The sequence below is a fragment of the Macrobrachium rosenbergii genome, chromosome 41, assembly GCF_040412425.1.
Source record: "Macrobrachium rosenbergii isolate ZJJX-2024 chromosome 41, ASM4041242v1, whole genome shotgun sequence".
Classification (NCBI taxonomy): domain Eukaryota; kingdom Metazoa; phylum Arthropoda; class Malacostraca; order Decapoda; family Palaemonidae; genus Macrobrachium; species Macrobrachium rosenbergii.
The window spans coordinates 78,839,626-78,864,304 of NC_089781.1; the positions used below are offsets into that span (position 1 = coordinate 78,839,626).

A 24,679-nucleotide genomic window follows, 5' to 3' on the forward strand; every position below is an offset into this window, starting at 1 on the left:
TTCGCTGTCTTTCACTTTGGATGTCTGCAATTTCAAGATGTGAATGTAGTCTACCTCGAAAAGAAGTGTTATTATCAATGCAAAGAACTGAGAAAGCAGAAAAGAGCAGTCCGGGAACTGCTGATTAACCTATCCAATAAATACTATAAAAAATATTTTAAAAATGTGTCTTTCTTCGTAATACACAATTTTGCACGTAAGGATGTTGAAGAGGTTATTGTATCTGACATCCATCCTCTCCCATCTCAAATCGACTGTGCTTTACTCGTTACCAGACATTTCTCCGCATCCAGTTGAAGGAAAGAATGTTCAACTTCGATGTAAGGTAATGTATGGTAATACATTCATAATCTTGCATAACTTTTTTTATTCGTAAGAAAACAAATGTCCTTACTATGGGTAAATATCTATTATGACGGAAACGCGAGTAAACTAGAAAGGAATTCTCTGGTTGCGTTGGCACATTAAGGAAAAACTTGCCTTATCGGAATCCTTCGTGTAAATAACCTGCTTAATGCTAATGCTCAGAGTTAAGTTTGTTGGCTAACTATCGCTAACTTTGCTACTGTCCATCCTTCAAAGCACCTGTAACGAGCAAAGGTAACGATAGGTAGTAGGAACAGTCTACCCCACGGAGTTGGCTGGAGAAGTGGCATTGTAGGTTTAACTAGTCTACCACCTCGGTGTTATTGTGTTTTGTACTGAGAATCAGAAAGCACAACTGACAGTGTTCTCCAGTTTTCTATGAGTTTATTTCAATTTGCACGTGTGTTTGCTTGTCTTCATTAGTTCAGGAATACAGTATCTGATCTTGGTAACAATGTAAGTATTCATAGGTGGTTTAGTATTTTTGGCCAATATTTTGCTTCCGAGTAGCAAATGTGTTTTAACCGAAGATGCGTTTATATGTTTACAGAAAATAGTGGGGCTTTAGGTTTTATGAAGTTATGAGTACTACTCAGATTACGTCTGCTCTGGTCCTATGTCTTTGCTATTAAGCTGAACTTTGGTCGAATCCCCGATTCGACGCCTATTTTGGCCTACTGAACGTAAAAGTGTCGGAGAGCAAAATGACGCCGGGGGACTTTTATTAGAATTCCCATATAAAGACATATCGCAGATGGTTACCAATGGTTAGTATGAATTGAGAAATTAGGCCAGTGAGCTCGAAGTATAAAAAAATCAAATGTTCATTGTGGCACGACGGAGTCAGCTTATGGCCTGGGTCGAGGTTAAATTAATGAGGTCACTGTGCCCACGTATGGAATGCGTACTGAAAAAAACTGACCCATTTATTTTCAAGGGCATCAATCAAAAAAGTAACTTCACCAATATTTAGAGACTACAGAACAACCGGCCATTTAGGTTGAAATGCAATTCGAATAACCAGCAGGGTACCATTGTACTATCTAGTTTTTTAAATTCGAGGTTAATTTTGGGGTTTTCAAGTTTTTTTTTGTATACGTTTAGTGATTCTAATGCAAAAATTTTTTGGAAATCGTCCCTTCTGCGTTAAGCCCACCCCATCCTACCCCAGCAGTAGCCAGTAGGCTAGTGGAAGAACGAATAAAAGGGGTGAATTCCAGAACAAATCATAAAGTACCAAAATTAAAAGTAAAATGTAATATTTTTTCATATTTAAAGCGTTTTAGACCACTTCTTATGATGAGGAAACACCCACAATTTTGCCATATTAACTATGGAGGTTGGGGACAGGTATTGTCTAACCTTATAAGTCAAAAATCGAAAATCATTCGATGGGGAACTTTTTTTGAAACATTACACTCTTTCTGAGAAACATTACAGTAAACCTCATTTTCGAACTAACTCCAGTAAGATCAAACGAAAAATTTACAGTTTGGTCAAAATTTCGATATAAAATTACATTTTCCTAGCTTAAATAGTGTACTTTCAACGAATCTGACCTTTATTTCTACCGCAAATGATTAGATTTAGAGATACATGGCGCCATGGGTACCGCTCTTTTCGGGTGGTCAGCGCCTCACGCGACTTATGCACATTTTAAATGATTGTTGCAACTGCGGTAATATTGCGCTCCCTTACAGGGTTACAGGGAACGAAATTTTCTAACGTCTAGTTACAGTTTCGGTGAAATTCACGGCCCGAAACTGCAATGTTACCCTTTTCATTAACCACTTCACTTACCTTAAATAGAAGTACTAAACGTATTCAAACCTGTGGAGTTCCATTGTAATGTCCATGGAAACGACCAATAGCCTCAAAGTAAGACAGAGAACACCCACTGCAGACATGCACGACGGAATCCATGGCAGTCAACTGAAGCGCACTTTTTAGAAAAGCGACTTATTCCAAAATCGCAGTTAATTGGATATTCTTCAATCAGGTTTCAGCATTTTGTACCGTACTTATAATTCATAACGAAAAACAAAAGACGATTAGTCATTTTTACCCACAATACATTGACAAAAAACAAAAACGCATCAGCAGAAAAAACTGACATGGCAGCATGCGCATCCTCGATAACAACAAGGCACAATATTCATCGGCAAATATCTCCGTAACTCTTAATTTGCGGAAGATGCGAGTAAGTATTTCGTATGAAGACAAAAATATATGATGAAAAAAATATTAGATATCCGAATTTGAGAAACTGTAATTTCTCTGGATGTAAACAAACGACTTAGAAAATTTTCGAGGATGCCGATTAGATAATCATTAATATCTTGGATATGGTGAATCTCCAAAAAAAGTGTTCAGAGACAAAGTTTTATTATTTTATTGAAAATTATAGTTGACCTATTTTCTTATAACTAGTTGTTCTGGACATTGACCATAAAGGAAATGTCCCCCAAAGCGTTTGCACTGTTACTCAGGTTCGATGACTGGAAACTTTGTATACCCTTTTAATCATTAGTTGTAAGCAGACCTCTTTTCTCGACCTGGGCAAGGCACTGAAATCTAATTGAAGGTAGTTCCTTTGTTGAAATGTGTGGATAGCACCCCGGCGAGGCCGAGGGCGGAACGTTCTAGTGCCTTAGGTGAGTTGGAGAGGCCTAGTTTAGGATGTGTTGTGTATATATTCCGATATCAGTTTTCCCTTTTGTTGATGTTTTTGATAACTACTGAGACGACTATATTTGGAAAACTTTTATGTGATTGTAGCACTCGTGCTTTGCAGTACTGTATTTTACCGTGTATGTATAACTTAAAACAATTGTTTGATGTTGGTGGTAGTCTAGCAGTTTTGGCTTCTTAAAAGCCCGATTTTCTTAACTTCCACCCACTCAAAAACATACAAATAATCCTAACGTTCTCCGGCAACTGTTAGGTTAATATGGAACTGGTATATTGCAAAAATGCTTGCGCTGTAATTAATAGATTAATAATATTCAAATAACACATCAAATTTTATGGGAAAATCTGTGCAATTTTACCACGGGTAAAACCTACTTCGACACTGCAACCAAATACAGGGTACCAATATCTCAAAAATTTCACCAAAAATTATCTTCCCATACAGTCCATTTCAGATTCTATAACCTTAACCCTTTAAAGTCCACCCTAGGTTTTATGGGAAATTTCAAAAAACCCTCTTAGTATGTGATAGTATATCAAAATACAAGATCAAATCATTCTTGTGCATTTTTTGAAATCTTGCAAAACTTGGCAAATAATTGCATTCAATGAAGTAACCCGTACGGATGCCTCGGTCGAGCTCCGACGGACCACGCTCATCCCGTACAGGACACTTCGGACTATAAAGGTAAACTTTTCCCGATAATACCACTCTTTATATACTCACCTTTTTACCAATTTCCATGATGAATTTATTGTGTTTGACATTAATATGACTTGCTACTGTGTTTATTATGAATTTTTTTCTGTTTTTTTCCCTCTATTGATGTATAAAAGATACCCTGGGATAGTTGAATACTTTATTTTACAAAAATAAAAAATATACAAGTAATACTGGCAGTGAAATGTGTTAGTAATTATAATTTACAGCTTAGACGTACATAGGTTATCATTAGCATAAAAAACAAGACAAATAACAAACTTACAAGACTTCCACAACATACAAACTTACACAAAATATATACAATATTTACAAAAGTTATGCCTTGTGGAAGAGTGCAAACAGTTCCTTGCATCAGTCAGACACAGTGCCACTTTACAGTCCTCACACACCCACCGGGACCTGTGGATGTGGCCCTTACAGGAACAAAACTTACAGGTCTGCCTAGCCTTGACATCAGCAGCACTATCTACCACATCTGGCATAGGGTGTGGCACTGCAACAGGGACAGGACGGCCACCTGAAATAAGAAAAGAGTCACATTAGAAATACAGACAATAAATCATGATTGTGTTGTGTGTGTGGACAATGAGTGTGTTATTGTGTGTGTATGTGTGTGCATGTGTGTATGAGTGTGTGTATGTGTGTAGGCACTGTGTATAGTGAATAGAATATGTAATCCATCAACAATGAAAAGTTTCAAAAACACATGAAGTTATGTGTATCTGTATGAGTGTGTGCATGTGTATGAGTGTGTTGGCTCTAGGCACTAGAATGATATGTATAATAAATAGAATATGTAATCCATCAACAATGAAAAGTTTCAAAAACACATGAAGTTATGTGTATCTGTATGAGTGTGTGCATCTGTGTATGTAGTGTGTTGCATCTGTGTATGTATAATAACTAGAATGAGTGTGTATAATAAATAGAATGAGTGTGTAATCCATCAACAATAAAAAGTTTCAAAAAATAAATAGAAGTTATGTATAAATGATATGTAATCCATCAACAATGAAAAAATACATGATGTTGTTATGATACTAAGTGTGAGTAATGGGCTGAAGAAATGAGCGTGTCAGCCAGCTGTCCTCATCAGGTTGGTATGTTGGGTCCTCAGTGTGTTACCTCCACATCAACATCACTATCTTCGGCTTCTTCTGGGGCTATCCATGCCGTGCGCACTTCCTCCCTGTGTTCCAAGGCAGCATTCCTTCGCCCATAAAACATATCACTCCTAATCTGCAAAAAAAGTAAAAGCAATTAGCTTCTGAAAAAATTTTTTGAGGCGTCGCGTGTTGCGCCATACTTTTACCGTTACGGACCGAAGTAGCCAAATGGATATATACTTATTACGGCTATGATTTTAAATACTAAATATTATCACATCACCTTGAAAACACTTCAGCATGAAGACACATCATTCAACAACAACCTATGAAAAAAACTGTGTACTTACCATGATTACACGGGGGGTGTGGGGGATCCTTCGGAACAATTTTAGCGTGAATGCGTCATTCAAGAGACAGGTGGCGATTCAAAAGCACACACGCCCCACCCCATGGACAGTGCTGTCTTTTGATTGGTTGATTTGAAGAGTTGGGAGGTGTGACAATAAGGTACCAGATAGTCAATTTCATACATGCATAAGCTTGTTGGCCACGAGTTCCCAAAAGTAGCCAATTTTAAGAGCCTGTACGGGACACTTGGTCGGTAAAGGGTTAAAGGAGAAATAGGAATAAGATTATTTCCAAGTCATGTATTCATCAGTTGTTACAAAATTTTTCTGGCGTTTTTTTTTTAACAGGGTGCCATAAGTTAACAATTTTGTTAAACTATTGTGGTATTAGTATAATGAACAAGATTGCCGAGATTGATAACTTATTGTTGATGAACGCGCTAGTGGTGGAGGAAAAATATTAGTCTGAGATTATTGGGACCTGCATCGATCATATTCCAGTAGCCTATACACATTTAACGTTATTAGTACTTTACTAGTACATTATTATGCTGTTTACAAAAAAAAGTGGAAGTAATGTGTACAGTCCGCTGAATTTAGTTAGGACTTGCAAACCAGCGGTGGAATCTTTTATACAAATTACTCTTTGCTAAAATGTTCATAGTGAAATGAGCCATTGCTTCATTCCTGTTGGTAAACACTAAAAACCTCTGACAAGTTGCTTATTCTGTGAACTTTTCATAAACGAAATTGCAGAACTGACATAAAAAAAAATTGCAAATTAGTTCCTCTTACAGAGCTGACCCAACCTTTGAGTAGTGGAAACTAAAATGTCAGTAACATCTTGAAAAAATTGTTTAAAGAAAGTAGGCTTTATTCTGGAATATTGTAATTGCTAACGCCCTCCCCCCAATAAAAAAAAAAAGGCCTTACTACCTAGTTAAGTTAAGGATGTCACGGATAAGGGGTCCTCTTTAAGTAATCAAAATTTAAATCTTAAGTACTGAAATTCTGGGACCTGGTTTACTGATGAAGGGAATGAAGCCTTGGATTAAGCATCTTGAATTGCGAAGCACAGAAACGATAAATGTTTAACAAATTCCAAGTGAATAAGTGCGTACCGCATACATTTTTGAGTTGTGATGTTCGTGTATCGCAGTGCAGTTGTTTCATAATTTATTTTTATATTTCACAAAGCTGGCAAATAACTGAACCCATTTACAATAGCTGTTAAAAGGCTGCTTGGGTGTCACAGGTAATGTCTATGTTTCATATTAGTAACAAGCGCTGATCTCAAAGAAATTTGATTAGAAGAAATTTTTCTGAATATAAGTGGGGAAAATGTTGTTTACGTTGCCTTGATTCTTTCCATCATGTATTTGACATGAGTATTTAATGTCCCCTGAGAGCAGTGTTCCTCCTTGCACCTGAATCTCTTCAAATCCTAAGCATTATTCCCTTTACTGTTTTGCCCCATTTTGGTCTGTCAATAGATTACGAACATGACATGAAACCTTATTAAAGTTGTGTAAATAGTCTTGGGTAAATAAAAAATATGGACAACTGCTCTTATAAGCCCTTAAACCTCTCATGACTGATTTCAGTTTATATCTCGAACAGTTTAGGCAGCATTAAGGCTTTTATATTCTAAAGAGATCTTCGGTGTTCCCGTGAGGCTTCCCTTTGTTCTTAACCCTGGGTTTGGCCAGTACTTTGATGGGTGACCACCAGAGGATGTTAGAGAATAACACATATGCGATCCTGCTAATCTAAAAGTTTGTTATGCTGTTGGCTTAGAAGCTTCGTTAGACAGTCTATTGGAACATAAAGATTGCGGATTAACTTGCCAAAAGTCAAAGTTTAAGCTGGAGGGATAACATTCTATAGGTTACCCTGCTCACTGCCCCACCCTACCTACTTCATGCTTCCCGAAACATCATAAAGGTCCATTGATTGTTCGGATAACTCCCCTGCCTCTCAGAAAAGACAATATAAACTTTCAACAAACTGAAGTTATTCTGAAATGAGCAGCAGTAGAGCATTATGAGGCCAAAGAGGCCAGCTGAGTGAATGACAGAGCAAAACTGATAAAATAGTACCTATATTTCGTGCAATTTAACCATATTGAGTGTTATTGAGAGTGAAGTTGCCCACTTAAAAAGGAGTTAACAATCCCCTTGATAGCCTTCTTTACCTAGAAGGCTGTTTTAATCTTTCAGGCTGGACAGTGAGAGGCATATTCATAGTGTAGGCATTGCAAGAAGCTCGTCCATTGCCTTTCAAGGAAAAATACATAAAAGGTGAACTGTAGGAACACTAAGAAATATAGACAAAAACTCTTATTCACAAAATGTGTATATATTGTTATAGATAAGTTGAAATGTTTGACGTAATAAATATTAATGGAAATAAGAATGCCTCTATAGTAGTATATTTTGAAGTGATTCAGGTACAAATTATTCTGCACTCGGGTTTTTTTTTCTTCAACTTCTTTGTCTTTTTTATTCAGAAAAAAATTCTTTCAGTATAATATTCCCTTGCATTTAGCTTGCTCCTAAGAAGCTGATATAGAAATGACTTGTAACACCTTAGGAACCATTTCAAAGCTCTGTTGTATATTGGTTAGATATTTGTTAATTTTGTGAAATATAACTAAAGATGAAACAGGAGGATTGAACATTATTCAGAAAGTTACGTAATACATACTCATATTAATTATACAGAATATGTAAATACATTGTCATAAAGAATATGAGAAAATTTGTTTCTTCGCTTTGTACCTCTAAATGATAAAGTAAAAGCTCCATTTCCTTTCATCAGTAAATCGGACCCCAGTGTATCAATTCTGTACTTGTATTTAAACAATGATTAATCTTTAGATTACTTGAAAGTTACCCCATCCTCATCTGTAACAAAATAGTAGTACTTTTTCTTCTGTTATCACTCCACATACCCCAGTTTTCCAAAGTTAGACTCTCTCTGAAAATCATGGAAAGTGGCCTTCATCCCTGTTGAATTCGTGAGGTCCAATACATGTAGATCTTTAAAAATAAAAAGCCCTTCTTATAACCCTTGATAGGAGATGTAGTACTGAAAGTTTTTTTCTATGTGATCAATGAACAAGTTGAAGTGCGAAGAATACTAAATGCTGTAAAAGTAGTTTTCATGAGTTGTAAGTTCCACAACTTAAACTTATTAGGCTTGATGTATCTTAAAGACTAGGTTTGTTACTGCAGTAGTAGTCCCTCAATTATCCGTTTCACCTTATCCAGAACTTACATTATCTGGAGGGTCTCCAGTAAACACAATATGTAAAAATATAGAGTTGATAAAAATAGAGAAAAAAGTGCTTGGATGGTTGACAATGCCATGTGGACAGAAAGAAGCATTGGTAATGCTGCTTACAATATTACTTATGCTGAGAAATGGTTGTGGGGATGGCAGCCCGGAAAAAGAATTTCAGAGGCAAAAGGTCGGACGAGATCGTTTTTGGTTAGGGGGGCGGTTGTTGACCTTTGTTTTCTTAAGAGCTTTCACAACTGTTATTGGCTTAAAAGCATTATATCATTTGACATTTGACAAGTCATCACATGTAAAAGTTTCTCATTGGCTGCATTCAAATGAACTCCGTAACAAAGCGTGCTTCTTCTTTTGTTCCATTGCATTATTTCTTACTATTCACTTTCTGAATGGTTGCTGAATGATTGTGTGTCTCGATGCTTTCACTGCAACAAGTGGTTTTTACTGTGGTGCCTGCAGTATTGCAGGTGCTGTCATTGCTGTGTGTGGTGCTGTGTAAGGCCCCACCACCTCCTAGGAGGACCAGAAAATGCAGATCCTTCAAAAAAAGCTAAAATTCACCATGAGAATCAAGACCAGATAGGTAATGGCTCGCATCATGGAGGAATAGGGCATGGTGTGGTCTACCGTGTGGGACATTAAGGTTGCTAAGGGCAAGCTCAAGAAGTACATGATGGACTTTGGGAAGATGTCCAGGGGTCAGGCCTGCAAGGTGATGGCTAAGCATTTCCAGGAAGTTGAACCTTGTTCTGGTTTCACCAGCAAATGGTGGCCATCATGCACTTCAATGGTGCCGAATTGAAGTTTGCAGCTACAAAATTTGCAGGTCTCATGGGGTTGGCTGTTTCGATTAAAGATTTGGCATAAGCTTTCCAACAAGAATACTTGTTGCAATACTCTGGATGCTTCTGAGGAAGGAACAGAGGAACTTTGGCAGACACTGAAAGACTAGATGAAAATAGGCGACCTTGTTTTAAATCATACCTACAACACTGACAGAACTGGTCTATTATATCATGCCTTGCCCATTAACACCTTGGCTGAGGAGAAGGAAAAGGTTTACAAAGTCAAAAGTTTTTGAAGCAACCTGTGTCTGCATTAGATGCATATGCTTCTGGTAGCCATTGTTACAAACCAGTTGTAGCTGCACCTGCCAAGCAACCTCATGCCCTGCGTGGTTTGATGGATAATCTCCCAGTGACTTAGTATTATTTGGTAAAGGTTTAGTTCACCTCCAAGATCATTTCTGATTGGTTCCACAATCACTTTTATAAGGAGGTTGTTCGTCATCAGACAGACACATGGCTGTGGAATTGCAAGACATAGGGCAGAGGCTTTGCTTCTTAGGAACAATGCACAGGTGCATCCTACCCTAACCTAATTGTTTGGTGATAATCATTTTGCTTCCTAATACAACTGCTCTCATTCATCTGATAGACCAAGGTGTATTATCACTGCAATGAAACAGCTGTACCAGAGGAAGGACCTGGAGTAGGTGATGGTCATGTTTGATGATGAGGAGCAGAAGGAGCAAGGCTTTGATACATGGGAGAATGGGCTCTTGAGAAACTAAAAAGTTTGCTGAAATCTACCATGTTCAACTTCACCAGTCCTTAGGAGAAAGTCACCATACAGACATTGAAGCATACTATATCTATCCTGAATTGGGAAGCGGGCATGATACCCAAGGACTGATATCGGTGACTTTCATGCAACTTGCCAAGGAAAGCAACTGCATTCCCAAGGACATATGAGAGTGGATGGATAATGATGATGATGGGGATCCTGGCTTCCAACTCTTGTCCGACAACAAGATAGGTCCTGCAGTTGCTGCTGGTGAGATAGAGGAAAAAGCCCCAGAAGATGACAACAGTGACAACGAAGAGTCTGCATTACAACCGGCCCCTTGGTACAGCACATGCGGAGGGTATTTGCCAGGCTCATCATAGTGATGGAGAACCCCAACATTGACTGTAACACCTTCCCCAGGACCTTGATGTTTGCTGAAGGCATTCGAGTAATGCTGCAGATGGTGATAGCAGAACAGAATTGTTAATCATATGGTCAGAGTATCCTGGCACCCATGTCCATTGCCATCCATTTCTACGGTAACTCAGTTTTTCAGCTCAGAAATGTAGGTGAACATTTCAGCACCCTTTGTTGACATGTCAGGTTCTTCCAACCAAGAATCAGATGTGTCTGCCAATCATCTAGGCACCTCAACACCTCTTCCAACCAGTTTACCATTTCATGACTTTGATAAGGTATGAGACCTTGATGATACAGCAATGTTGGAGTAGGGGGGGGAGGGTAGGACTTCTTAAGTTCCTTGGTAGTTTTTAAAATTTCAGCCATTGTACACAGTTTCAGCATCATGCACAGGTTGGTGAGCTAGTTTTATTTTTATATGTGTATTTTTTTGTGTGTAGATTTTATTGTATTTTTGAGACAAAAAAAATAAGCCAAACTACTGTACAGTACTGCAGTGTACTGTACAGTATGTAAAGTACTGTACTTAACATATTGAGTTGTATGTAAGCATATAGTGTATATATATTTTGTCATAAATATGCAAAAAAAGGTAGTGACTTATGGTTTAACATCGTTTTAGTTTAAATTGTGTTGGTGGTTGTTTTAAAGCATGAGGTAATGACATGGTGAGGGGAAGGGTGCAAAGTTGTTGTTCACACCCAAAGAGTGTTTTTTCATATCTGGAAATTTCAATTATCCAGCAGGGCTGAGATGTAATAATCCAGATATGAGAGGGCTTAATACAGGTATACATATGTATTTTACAGACAAGACATGCTCTTCAATGTGTCTAGTCCGATGAGGAAGCTATATCAGGCTTTTCTGCAGGACATGGTCCATATAACCACCCTTGTTGAGGCTATCTCAGGGTAAAGAACATTACTTCTCAGATTCTTAATGTCCATCACCTCATCAAATCCCTACCTCAAGGCACCAGGTAGAGAAGCATAAACACCCAGAATAAGATTAGAGTTCAGACTTAGTGCATACCTTTCAGGTTGCTATGTCTGGGGATAAAGAACAGTCATTGAATATTTTGAGTGAGGTCAACAGATTCTGGTGAACATAGTAGCTTTGGAATTGACTTCAAGCCTGATTTAGGACCATTTTAAAGTAAGCCATCGTGACTTTTTTTTTTTTTTCTTTTCTGAGAGCTTGGCTGACAGGATGGAACATTTTAGAACATGGCAAGGTATAAGAAAATTTGACATATAGGAGAAGTTAGTACACCATCTTGGTATAAAAAGCCTGTGATTGTTTGCTAAATAAGGGACATGCTACTGTTGTGTTGTTTGTTATAATGGCTATAGTGACTTTCTTGACCTAAACATCGAATGTCATCATACAACTTGTGTTAAAACTGTGGTTGATGTGCAGACCATGCTCACTCTCTATCCATGAGCTACTGCTTGTTAAATTAATAAATATGGTGTTGGCTTGCAGAAATCTGGAGCTTGGATGTTGGAGGGGTGCATCCTGAAGACTGCAGTCCTACATTAGTAACCAAAAATCTATCTGTCAATGGGAAATTGAGGTCATTTTGCCTGTGCTAAACTGAGACTGTACAGCAACTGTTGAGGGACTTAAAGGGACTTGACAACAGAATGGGATGATTGGATGAAACCATTCAAGACTGTATTTAGACAATGCTGCCATTGTCCCTGCATGATGCATCCCTAAAGGAAAGAAAAGGGTTAAACTCCAGAGACTCTTGCCCAGCTCCAAGACTTTCCTATAAATTGAGGGTAAATAGAGTACCGTATGCTTAGTGTTCAGCAAGGGTAATGAATGACTATAAAAAAAATATAAAGTACAGCTGCATGTAATTCTAGTGCAAAAGGACAGGATGAAAATGCATATCAATATGTCAACAATTGAGACTATTGAACAGGAGTTGAATGCTACACTATCCTAACAAACTTTTGTAATGTACTTATCTGTTATGAGTGCATATCAAAATGCCCGTACAGTATCACCATACAGTAGCTGTCCATAGAGGACAATGCTATACCATTTGCTTAAGACTTTCAAACATACCAGTTAATTTGTCAATAACCAGCAACTTGCAGTGTAAAAAGATTGGCTGGTGCCTACTCTTATATATTATTGCATTAACGGAAAATGTACTAACCCCTGGGTATTTAGAGTAAAGAGAAAAAACAGTAATTTGAACTTAATGGTAATTGGTAAGGAGTGAATAGAAAAATACAAAATATGAGTATACAGTATGCAGACAGTTTTTCAGGTCACAAGTTCAACTTAAAAACAGGTTTTGACATAGGAAAAACTTATTTTTGGTAGACACTGTTCACCCTCAAAGGTTTCTTAATAGGAAGAAGTCCTGTCTTACATCCAGCAGACATTTTCTGAGGCTGGGGACTTTGTTGGGCTACTCTTTGCAGCCAGCCGTCTCTTCCCAAAGCACTCAAACCAGAATAAGGAAGGTCTTAGTAGATTCCTTGCACAGCCCAGCTGTTCCAGGCAGTAGTTGGAATGCAGTCTGGGCCTGTTACAGTTTGGGTCCATAATAGATCTAATCCTGAGATTGTGACTGTAGGATTTAACAGTCTGTCTCTCACATGCCAGGAAAAGGCTTTGTGATCACCTTCATCTGAGATTGGGAAGATACTCTGTCCGTGAATCCATAAGTATTATCACCTGTACAAATGGAGGAGTCAGGTTGGGCTGTTTGCCAGAGACCCCTTCTAGGTTCACAGACAGAGTATCTTCCCAATCTCAGATGAGGGTGATCACAAAGCCTTTTCCTGGCATGTGAGAGACAGACTGTTAAATCCTACAGTCACAATCTCAGGATTAGATCTATTATGGACCCAACCTGTAACAGGCCCAGACTTTGTTCCAACTATCACCTGGACAGGCTGGGGAGGCCATTAGGAGGATTGTCAACCAGGGGGAAGATGGTCACCTGTTCATACCAGCTTCCTGGGGCTATTTGCTGTCTTTTCATCTCAGAAAATTGAAACCTCCAAAAGCGACTCACATTTTGTTGGTCCTAGACAGTATGATTGCAATGTCTTCTATAAAGAGGTTAGGCTCATGCTGAGCTCCTCTCAAGTTAGTAATTGCTATCATGCTTCCGCAGTCTGGAAGTGGACTGGTTTGCCAGAAGCAAGAACCATCAACTTCCAGTGTATGTGTCTGTGAACCTGGACATTCAGGCAATAGCAAGAGATGCATTCTTACCAGACTAGAACAAATGAACGACAATATACCTTTTTCCTTCATCGTCCCAGATTTCGAAAGCTTTGAACAATCTGCTAGCTTTCATTGGAACCACTTGCCTAGTAGCCCTGAATTAGCCAAACAGTAATTGGTTCCTTATTTGTTCCACAGCAGGCAAAAGAATGGATCCCATTGTTGTCTGTTTTTCTATCTCAGACAGAAGGGGAAGTCATCTATGCATCCTCCTTTCTGAGCCGTGACCTTCATGTGGAATTTTAAATCTAGTCTGCTGCGGAGATTATTTGCCTAACATTACTTCATGTGGAATTTTAAATCTAGTCTACTGCAGAGATTATTTGCCTAACATTACTAGGTACCTAGTGCAAACTACGGACTTCATATATTCAACAAAGCAGTCCGTATGGGAAATGTGGTTAGATTACCCCCACACTGAGAGCCCTGTTGAACTCTGTTAAAACAGTTTTACATTGTATTATCTTTTGAGGTTAAGTGCCTTGCTATTTCAAAGTCATGGCATACAAGGCAGCATTGTTGGAACCCCTGCCTTATGGTTTTGGAATTGATTCTAATATAGAAATTAATTCCATTCTCCAGTCTTTTACACTGCAAAGGTCAGCTCCTGCAAGGCTTCCCATTACCTGGTCCCTAAATAAGGTTCTTAGACTCTTGTCATCTGCTCAGTTCATGTGCTGCAGAAGGCAGTCTTCTTGACTGCTTTGGCATCAGGAGCTCTGATTACCATACTGGGCTCTCTTAGACAAGGACAACATTTCACCACTCATACACCTAGTTATCATTTGCTGTTGTCTCCTGACCTATCCTTCCTGGCCAAGAATGAGGACCTTTTCAAAGAGAAAATCCTCTTTTCTGATAAAGGAACTCGGTATTTCATATGAAATATTATGCTGGCTCAAGCACTTAAGGATTACCTAGATGTTACAGCAAACATCCCAGATGGTCTTTTCTTCCTACACCATAGAACAAAAAACCATTCTCTCTAAATGAGCTGAGAATTGTTTTAGTGGCCCTTATTAAAGAGGCCAGCCCTCACTCCTTTCCTAAGTTGCATGACATCCAAACGGTGAGTACTGTACATCGTTAACTTTCTTCGGAAATGTTTCTTCTGAAGAAGTCTTCGAGTGTACGGAGTGGTTATTATAGACAGTATTTCTGACCTGGTGATGGTGCAATCATCCTGCAGCCAGACCTGACATAATTAGGTAAGTCACTGTAAAACCACAATGTATAATACATTTATGGATTCGTGTGTCCCGTTCTTTATTGCCAGACCCAAATGGGTGTCTGGAATAAAGAAACTGGTGATAACCTTTGACTTTACTTTGAATAAAAGATTCCTGAAACACTATTGCCATGAGAGCAGTAGTCATGCTGAGATATTGCTGGGGAAGGCGCAGTAATCCCACAGCCAGACCCAACATAATTAGGTAAGCTACCTTTGAACCACAAGAATAATACATATTGGTTTGTGTGTTGTTCCCTGTTATTGAATGCCAAACCCTAAGGGTGTCCAGAATAAAGAAAGTGGTTGATAACCTGTGACTATACCTGATACCAAAAATTAATCTGGGTTGTTGAGATTTATTTATTAGGAGCTAAGCCATTTTGTCACCTGTCAATTTCTTTTGTAAGCTCCTTTGAGGACAAACAATTTCTGGGCTATCAAAAAACAGGTTTTGACATAGGAAAAACCTATTTTTGATAGCCACTGTGAGTCCTCATACCCACCCACTTTCCCGTGACGAGAAGGCATGGGACTGGGGTGAACATTTATCTTGCAGAGACCTGGCATGTAATGAAGATGGCGCCGACTTGTCACATACATGCAAGTATGACATAGAGCCTAGGTAATCATTGTAGTACAGGAGATAGAGCCCTCCTGTCATGAGTCCTTTATATTCTATCACTGTGCCAATAAGCACTACATATTCTGGCTGAGACCAACTATAAGAGAATTCTTTGTAACTGGTTGGTCTGTCTGACGGAGCCCTTTGAAATATAATGTCACTACTCTGTGGAAGTATAATGTCACTACTAAAGATTAAAAGGGGAGAGATCCAGTCAAAATTTGCATATTAATTGGCACAATGTTAGCATAAAAATTAAAGATACGAGTAAGGTTTTCCTTTACTTTAACTTTACTAATACAGATTAACGGGGTGAGGATCCAGTCTGAATTAGCATATTTTCAAAATTTTACAGCAATAAGTTTTACCAAACTAATTATGCATGTATGAAGATATGTAACCAGGCAGAATATGTACTTAAAATGGCATATATCAGCATTTTCTCTTGTTTTATCCGATTATAATACTGTACAGTCTGCTCTGCCTCATCCTGGATATTGTGTGATGTCGACACTGATCCTGTTTTAAATTAATGTTCCTTTTATTTCTTAAAATTCTGAAAATGGTGCTTTCAGTCTGTTGTAGCTACAGTAATTTTAATAATTGATTTGGTTTATGATATGAATATATGTGCTATCTGTACTTGAACTCACTAAATTTAGTATACTTTGTAGTTTCAAACTGAAATTATTATATTCCTCAAATGTTAATAATTTTCACTTATAACTTCTTAATTTCAGACACTCTATATTGCCATGGATGCTGAATTTTGGGTGCTCAGATTAGCAAGGAGTTTACCATAATCTTGCCAGAGATGAAGGTATGCTACTGCTACTTGCCATGCAACTGCTTCACTCAGGAAACCATTATGTAGCAACAAAATCAGAGGTTTGTCTATTTTCTTGCTTTTGTGGTTACTGTTCTTTAAAAGTCGAGTAATGTAAGTTCACCAGATCGTTGAATCACATTTCTCAGCTCTTACAGGACTTGCCTTAAAGGATTTATTTTCCCAGTTGGAACTTAAGCAGGAAAAAGTTCATAGAAACTGGAGATCTCCAAAACTAATAAGGCTGTATTAAACATGTTCTCTAAAACCTGAGTATGCAGTGATATAATTGAACTGGCAAAAAGCAGTTGCCTGTATCTTTACACTTTTAACTATTAACAGTTAGTGACCTTGAAGGAAACTGGGTATGTATTGGTATTTAGGTTTCTGGAATGTAAAAATATAATTTCATTACGTTAAGATAATTTCCTAAACAACCTCCATGAAAATATTCAGTTGTGTGTTAAGATAACTTGAAAAATAGAATCTCCATTAAAATTTCAGTACACAGTACATTGAGGACATGACATAAAAAACATTTTGCCTTGTCTTGGTACAGTAGTTTAATGAATACCAAATTCCTCTACTTGACATTACATATGATTCTTCAAAATAGTTTGCCTTTGTTTTTATGAAACAACAGCAAAGGAGGGATAAAAGCTCAGAATATCAAAGGAGAATGCAGTAATGTTAGACTAGAAATAGAAGTAATTTTAGAGAAAACTTCAGCTAAGAGGTTGTTACTCTATCATTATTACATATTCAGAGTAATTATTTTTACTACTAATATAGTATTACATATTAGACAACTTGTTGAGAATGAACTTGACAGAGTGGTAAAGTGAACAAAACTGTACTGGTGGTAAAATTACTACATTTATCATCATTGCTAGTAGCATAGTAACTGCATTAGCTATTAAAACTTTATTTTTCTAGGAGCATTTGATAAGAGCTCCCACATGTCTTACTACATTTATCATCATTACTAGTAGCATAATAACTGCAATAGCTATTAAACTGTCTTTATTTTTCTAGGAGCATTTGATAAACAGCTCCCACATGTCTTTCTATCTTTTCATATATAACATTTTCCAGGATCAAACTGTCCACCTTCCATTCTGTTTCCTTTAGACTGTATATTAACCCTTCAAAATCTACTTCTACTCAGCTTAATACCTAGTAAGAGTTGCTGTTTTGGGCTTCTTTCAGTCATTGCCCCTCCTGACTTTATGCATTACTAAAGGTTGTTTGCAGCAGCCCTTCAGCCCCATGCTGCATCCACTTTTTAGCCTTTTACTTTACCTCCATCCCCACATCCTTCTTCCAGTTTGCTGTCCAACCACTCCAACTCCCTCTTTTCATGGTCTCAAAACATTAATATTTCTTGACTAACTCTCAAAATATATTTGTTTTTAATACTATGTGATGCAGTACAGTACAGTATATTATTTGCCCCATTAGTGCAAACTTGTGCTAATACAGTACTGCAATTATTGTTATCAGTACAGTCAGAAATAAAAAGCTTTTCCTGCCTGCAATACTTATAACAGTAGTAATAGAATAAGGAGTATGATTCTCTATATAAAAACTTAATCTTTCCAACATTTATTTAAAAAAATAATTCTTACAATCTTAAAAGCACTAACAAACACTCACTGAAATATTCATACCCACATGAAATGTAAAACTTGATATTTGTTTACAAACTAAGTGATCTACAAGGTAAATGTCCTGAGTACATAGTAGTAGTAGACAGTTATATACAGTTTTAATTACACAAAACTACCATTCATAAAATGTATACATTATTAGCACCATTCCAAAAATCTATGCATAAAATTAAACTACAAATTTGCTTTCTCTATCAACTGCTCTGCAATATCATTTTTCAGAAGCTCATCAATGTCCTGTTTACTATACCCTAATTCACTCAATACTTCACAGGTATGCTGGCCAACTTTTGGAGGTATTGCACCTTCGACAACAATACCAGGGGTACGTGAGAGCAGAGGTGCTGGCCTTGGTTCGAAATGTCCATCAGAAGCTTTAATGAAACTTCCACGATCTACATTGTGAGGATGATTAGCAGCTTCATCCATGCTCAAAACTGGAGTCACGCACGCATCTTTTCCTTCAAACACCTGAAAATACAATTATTTTGATGGTGTGTAGCCAGCATACAAAATAAATTACACAGTATTAACTTTAATATCAGAAGTGTACTAATTAAGTATAACATAATGCAGGACTGCTGGACTGTCACTTATAGATTTTTATGCCCATGTGGGGAACCACTTTTTGAATGTAAACCGACACTTTGTTTAGGCAAAACTGCCTTCAGAGTGCATGTATTTATGGGCAACTTATCTTTTATAGTTTATTCTGATGGCTTACAGTGCTTTAGAGCATAAATGTGCAGCCTTTTTGTGGTCTCATTGTTCAAGAGATAGAAAAATCCATTTGTGTGACCTTGGTTAATAAAACATGAATGTTAATGCTAATACAACTGAAATTATTAAAGTCATGTTTGCAATCAAGGCCTTGTGTAAATCATAAAACATTCTCCAGTTAGAACTCCAAAGTTTGGAGTACATAAAGGAGGGCCATCTGCTAATTTAGAGGGCAATGATGTACCTACAAATCTAACTCTTAATCAAGATATAATTTATTTCCTTCGACACCATAGGTGGGGTACACTTAGGAAGTGCTTTAAACTATGAAGAGGGAGTCAAAAAGGGATGGCAAGATAACTGGAGAGAACTGACAAAGTGGCAAGAGTTCATATAAGAATTAATTGACCGATTGTTTACTTGGGTTGAAGTGTTTCTTATTGTTTTGTATTTTAAAGTGTATACCATTTTTCAGGTTATGGAAGTCATTGTTCAACAATAAAAAAAATGACTGCAGTGCCAACTACTCCAGAAATGTTCTGCAGTGCCAACTACTCCAGAAATATGTTCTAACTACTGATCCATTTTGTGATATATGGCTTCCTCAAACTGACTGACTGCAAGGTTTCTCACTGTACCACACTATCATACATACCCTCCCCCACATTATTGCTTCCAAACTTGAACTGCAAGATTGGCAAGCTTAAACTGCAAGATAAACAAGATAAAAATGCAAGACTGGCAAGCTCAAACTGCAAGATTATCAAGTTCAAAACTCAAGATTGACAGACTTTATATAGATAGTGTGACACATCATGCCAACCTTGCAACGCACCATTGCTTCCAAGACTGAAAGTGATGAGGCCCACTATATCAATGACCACTAGCATGAAGAATGAGCCTATTTTTCTTTTTCTGAAGATAAACATAATCCCATGAGTGTCTAAAAAGAAGAAAAGGTCTTTTTTGAGAAAAACAATGATTTTGAAGATAAACTGTATAAGGACCCTATATAATCCACATGAGTGTCTAACAAAGAAGAAAAGTGTCTTTCCTGCTATGAGAAAAACATGTCATATATGAGGAAAGTACTAATGTCATTAGGGGTTGCCATCACAAAGTACACCAAGACTGAAGAACCATTTGGGATTATACTATTCACCTTCATGGACAAGCAGATTTCCTTGGAGATTTCACTCAAGTGTGATGTAAACTAAAACTACAAGATTACTGGAGTTATTCTTGCAAAGGGCATAACTAACCTTGTCATTCAGTAAAGCTACTTAAAGAAGAATCATGGCATGGCACGTTCACCGCAGACGGCTCTACAATGACACCTGCCTTAGGATCCTTCACAGCCACTATCACCTGAGTTAAGAGATCCTGTTCAACAAGGATCCAAGTCCATGAAGGTGTCTGAATGCCACTGTTGTCACATAGCCACTGTAAAGTGTTCGCCATTATTCTGCCAGAGTTTCCCAGACCTATTCTAGATGTTACCCATGTCAATCGGTGTTCAGAGCTCCCTCTTAATGCCACCAGATCACCTGCCAAACTCAGAGACTTTTTTTCTACAAGAGTTCAAGGACACGCTGATCTCCAAGGAAGAACTGAAGAAAGCCCCACTCAAGCCAGTGGAAGGACCCCCAATGCAAAGCCATCTTTAGGAAGATGCCATACCTTTTGCCATCAATACACCTCACCAGATACCATATGCCATCCAGGAACAAGTTAAGGTAGAGTTCGAGTTCATGGTAGATCAGGGTATCATTAAGCCTGCTGGTGATGAACCCTCAGATTGGTGAAACCCCACTTGTCATATTACCTAAGAACAAAGTTGTTTGAATCGCCGTTGACCTCAAGAACCTCGACTGCCAAGTAAAATACCCAGCCCAATTGTCACCCTCCCCACTGTCTAGCATCTACAGCACTGATCCAAAGGCCAAGTTCTTCACCACTGCAGATACCCTGCATGGATACTGGCAAATGCAACTTGCAGAGGAGGGTCAAAAGTTAACCATATTCATCACCCTCTATGGCCAATTTCAGCATTGCAAGAGGTCCAAAGGGATTTGCCGCCACAGGAGCCGCCTACTGCCTTAAAGGAGACAAGGCTCTGCAAGGTGTTGAGAATTGCGTCAAGATAGTCAACGACATCTGGCTGTTCGAAGAGGATTTCCCTAGCCATCTATGCTGAATCCAAGAGATGCTGACAAGGTGTCACAAGTTTGGTATCACACTTAACATTCATTCATGGGGTTAGTGAAACAATTGGCTGACTTTACACCTGAGATAGCTAATGCAGCTCAGCCTCTCAGACCCATTATGAGCCCCAAGTGTGCATTTGTATGGACCACAGATCAGGACGGAGCATTTCACCGAGTGAAGACTGCCCTGGCTCGCCCACTAGTCCTTGCCTCCTTAGACCCAGCCCTCCCAGTTATCCTACAAAACGACACTTCTCAACTCAACGGACTAGCATATGTCCTTCTACAGGACCACAGCAATGGAAGACTCCACTTAGTACAGTGTGGCTCTCATTTCCTCGCAGACGCCAAGACACGCTACGCCAAAATCAAGTTGTTAGCCATAACCTGGACTACGTCCAAATGAAAACTGTACCTGATAGGCCTCCAACATTTTACGCTAATGACAGACCATCACCCACCAGTGCCAATTCTCAACCATTACGCTCTGGATGCAGTCAAGAATCCCTGTTTGCAATGTCTCAAAAAGAAAATCTCACTGTATCTGTTCACAGCCTTGTGGCGTACTAGCAAGCAGCTCAGCATACACGATGCTTGATCGCGTGCCCCTGTCAGCCAGCTCACACCACAGGATGAAACTGACTGTGTTGAGGCTGGGCCATACATTAGGATCATTGCCACCAGTCATGCAGCACCCCAAAAGGACAATGCCTCACCCAAGGACACCAACAGGATTAATCAAGATCCTCATGCTTCAGTGAGGGAGGACCTGTTGTACATCCGTCTTCTGGAAACTAAGGGATGGCCTCTCGGTCGATGCTGAACTCGTACTTTATGGAGCAAGGATTGTAGTCCTGCTGCCCTTCACTCCTGCACTCTATCATGACTCCATGATATTCACAGAGGAATAGAAGCCACACAGCGATGGGCATGACAGACTGGTACTGGCCAGGAATCGACTCTTGACATCACAAGTACTGTCCAAGCACGTGAGCCTTGCCAGGCTGTACAACCTAGCCTCCAGCTGGAACCTCTTCAAAACAACGACCGCCCTACTAAACCCTTCAAGTCTGTGTCAGCGGACTTCTTCAACCACCCTACTAGGCCCTTCGAGTCTGTCAGCAGATTTCTTCAGTGTAGCAGGGAAGACATTCCTCGTCGTGTCCGACAGGCTTTCTGACTGGCCTGTGGTTGCCCCATGCTACAGTGACACTATTATCTCTGCAACGATAAGGATTTTCTGCAGATATTTCAGGGAGGTCTGTGTCCCACTTCGCCTCAGGACCGATAGTGGACCTCAATTCACTAGCTGTGAATTCAGGGATTTCATGGAATGATGGGGAGTACATCATTTTGTTACTTCCCTGCACTACCCACAGCCCAGTGGCCATGCTGAGGCTGCTGTGAAGACTGTGAAGCATCTTATACTGTAGACAGCACCCTCCATTAACATCGACTGTGAAGACTTTGACCTTGGCCTCTTGAAGTTGCGAACACTCCAAACTTCACTGGCCACTCCCCTGCACAAATCCTATATGGCCACCCACTTCGCTTCTGCTCATCCTTGGTCATTCTTGCAGGAATGGCTTGAGAAAGCCGAGAACTGCGATTGCCATGCTGCCGCCAGAGCTGAACTTTTACAGAGGTCGTACAATCAACATGCACATCCCCTACCCAGGCTTGAAGTTGGACAGTTAGTCAGGACCCAGGAACCGACTTCTCACCGTTGGGATAAGGCAAAGATTGTCGTGAGCCATGGCAGGTCAAGGGAATATGAAGTACGTCTCCCCAGCAGACAAGTGTACTGGAGGAACCGGTGCTTTCTGTATCCAGTACCAACCCCTGGCGCTGGCTCTCTTCTGTCCATGTGAAGGTCCACAGGGATGTGAGGTAGAGAGTCCTCCAACAGCTCTCCTACAGCCTCACGTAGATCTTCCAGGTTTTCCAGATGAAGAACCTGCTCAAGATGGGACTATGAGTGTGAAGGGGGAAGGGAGGTGTAGATGCTATATTCTATATGTAAAATGTATTGGACACTGCATAAAGAATTATCATCTCCCATATATATAACATTGTGTACTGATAAGTGACAACTGTATTCTTGCCTCACATGTATATTGATAAGTGGCAACTGAACACATTCAAATCCAATGGCTAGCAGTACACTGCTTCCCCTCTCAGAGTTCAGGTGCTCACTCTCATTGTCCTTGTTATATTGCAACCTTATCTACTAATAAACCTACATTTTACATGAGCTTTTTTCATGTCTCATCCCAACCAACACTACACACTTCCACCTTTTCAACCGTTCCACTTCAGAAAGCCTGGAGGGGATATATAAGCATACCAATTCATCAAATTACCAACATAATTTGCTTTTCACCACTCTTCATGAGCCCATTGCATCCACTGATGACTGCAAATATGGTGCTGATGTTGAAATTGTTACAGCTACAATGTGGAATTGTTGCAGACACCTATTCCAAGAGTTGGGTGAGGTGCTCTCCTCTGAATTGCCTTCATCAAGACCAGCTTCTATCAGGTGGATTTGAACCATTTGGCATAATAACATTACTGTATCCAGACAATTTAACTCGGTACATCAAAGTTTCTAGGTATGAGCTGACTCCCAGCAGCGTCCAGCCTTCCTCAGTAACTTTTAAGGACTTCCATGAACTTTTTACTTGCTCATCTTCATATGGATGATGAGCAAGTAAAAGTTCATGGTAGTCTTTGAAGTACAATGAGCAAGGTCACACGCAGTTGGAAATAATCTCAAAGCTAGGAAATTCTAGTGTTCTGTGTTAATAATTTGCCTGGATACAGTAATGGCATTATGTCAGATGATTAAACCCATCTGATAGCTGTTCTTAATGGAAGCAATTCAGAGGGGAGCACCATCAACCCACTCTTGAAATCATTGTTGCCAAAAATTTCACATTGTAGCTGTAAAAATTTAAGCATCACCTTGTGTAGCAATCAGCAGACACAACAGACTTAATTTAGATTGAGTGGTGAAGAGCATATTGGGTTGATGATTAGAGGAATTTGTATGCTAGTATAGCCCCTCCAGGCTTGAAAGAAGTTTGAAATATGCTGGACTAGTCTCCTACTGAAAAGGGGGTAGAACGTAGTGTATGCACAATGGAGCTGAAAATACAATTAAGAGTGGTGTTCCCTTTCCCTTTGCACATATAATTAATCTGTGGCATAGATTACTGACACATATAGGCATTAGTGCTAGTACTTCTAAATACTGGGGAAAGTCAAAGCTTGGCCTCCAGCAAATGGAGGGTAATGAGTATGGGAGCATGATGGGCTTCTAAAATGGCTTAAAGATTGACTGTTAACTTCAACTCTTGCTTCTGTACCTTCACGGGTACAGTACTTAAAGAATTAGATTTGTATAATGGGGTTAGGAAATCTCTTGTTCCTTCAAGTTTTCTGACAGTATGCAAAGTTTGAACTTTTTGTAGGTGGGAGTGAAAGCTGGTGTTAAGGGGACCTTACTGTGCAGGCCAAGTGTGGGGCCACTTCATCAGTGACCTCTTCAGGCAAATAACAGTCCATATTTAATCCCAAGGGTTTTCTTGCTTATAACAGTATCTGAATTCTCTGC

At 39.1% G+C, this 24,679-nt stretch overlaps 1 protein-coding gene and 1 long non-coding RNA gene across 9 annotated transcripts in view; one reads left to right on the forward strand and one right to left on the reverse strand.

Moving 5' to 3' along the window:
* Positions 1 to 609: 609 nt before the first annotated feature.
* On the forward strand, positions 610 to 23,309 carry LOC136826909 (uncharacterized). Of its 2 annotated transcripts, XR_010849748.1 has the most exons (4): positions 612 to 822; positions 16,378 to 16,525; positions 18,408 to 18,627; positions 19,329 to 23,309. It is a non-coding gene; the product is annotated as an uncharacterized lncRNA (long non-coding RNA). The 2 variants fall into 2 exon arrangements; XR_010849747.1 differs by having other exon boundaries at positions 610 to 822; positions 18,408 to 23,309.
* The window catches only part of Amacr (Alpha-methylacyl-CoA racemase), a 164,167-nt gene continuing 157,540 nt past the window's right edge, over positions 18,053 to 24,679 (reverse strand). For all 7 annotated transcript variants that reach the window (XM_067084444.1, XM_067084441.1, XM_067084443.1 and 4 more), the window contains one exon: positions 18,053 to 18,604. In XM_067084444.1, coding sequence (XP_066940545.1) covers positions 18,308 to 18,604 — 297 coding nt within the window. In that variant the 3' untranslated portion in view covers positions 18,053 to 18,307. The remainder of the gene's footprint in view (positions 18,605 to 24,679) is intronic.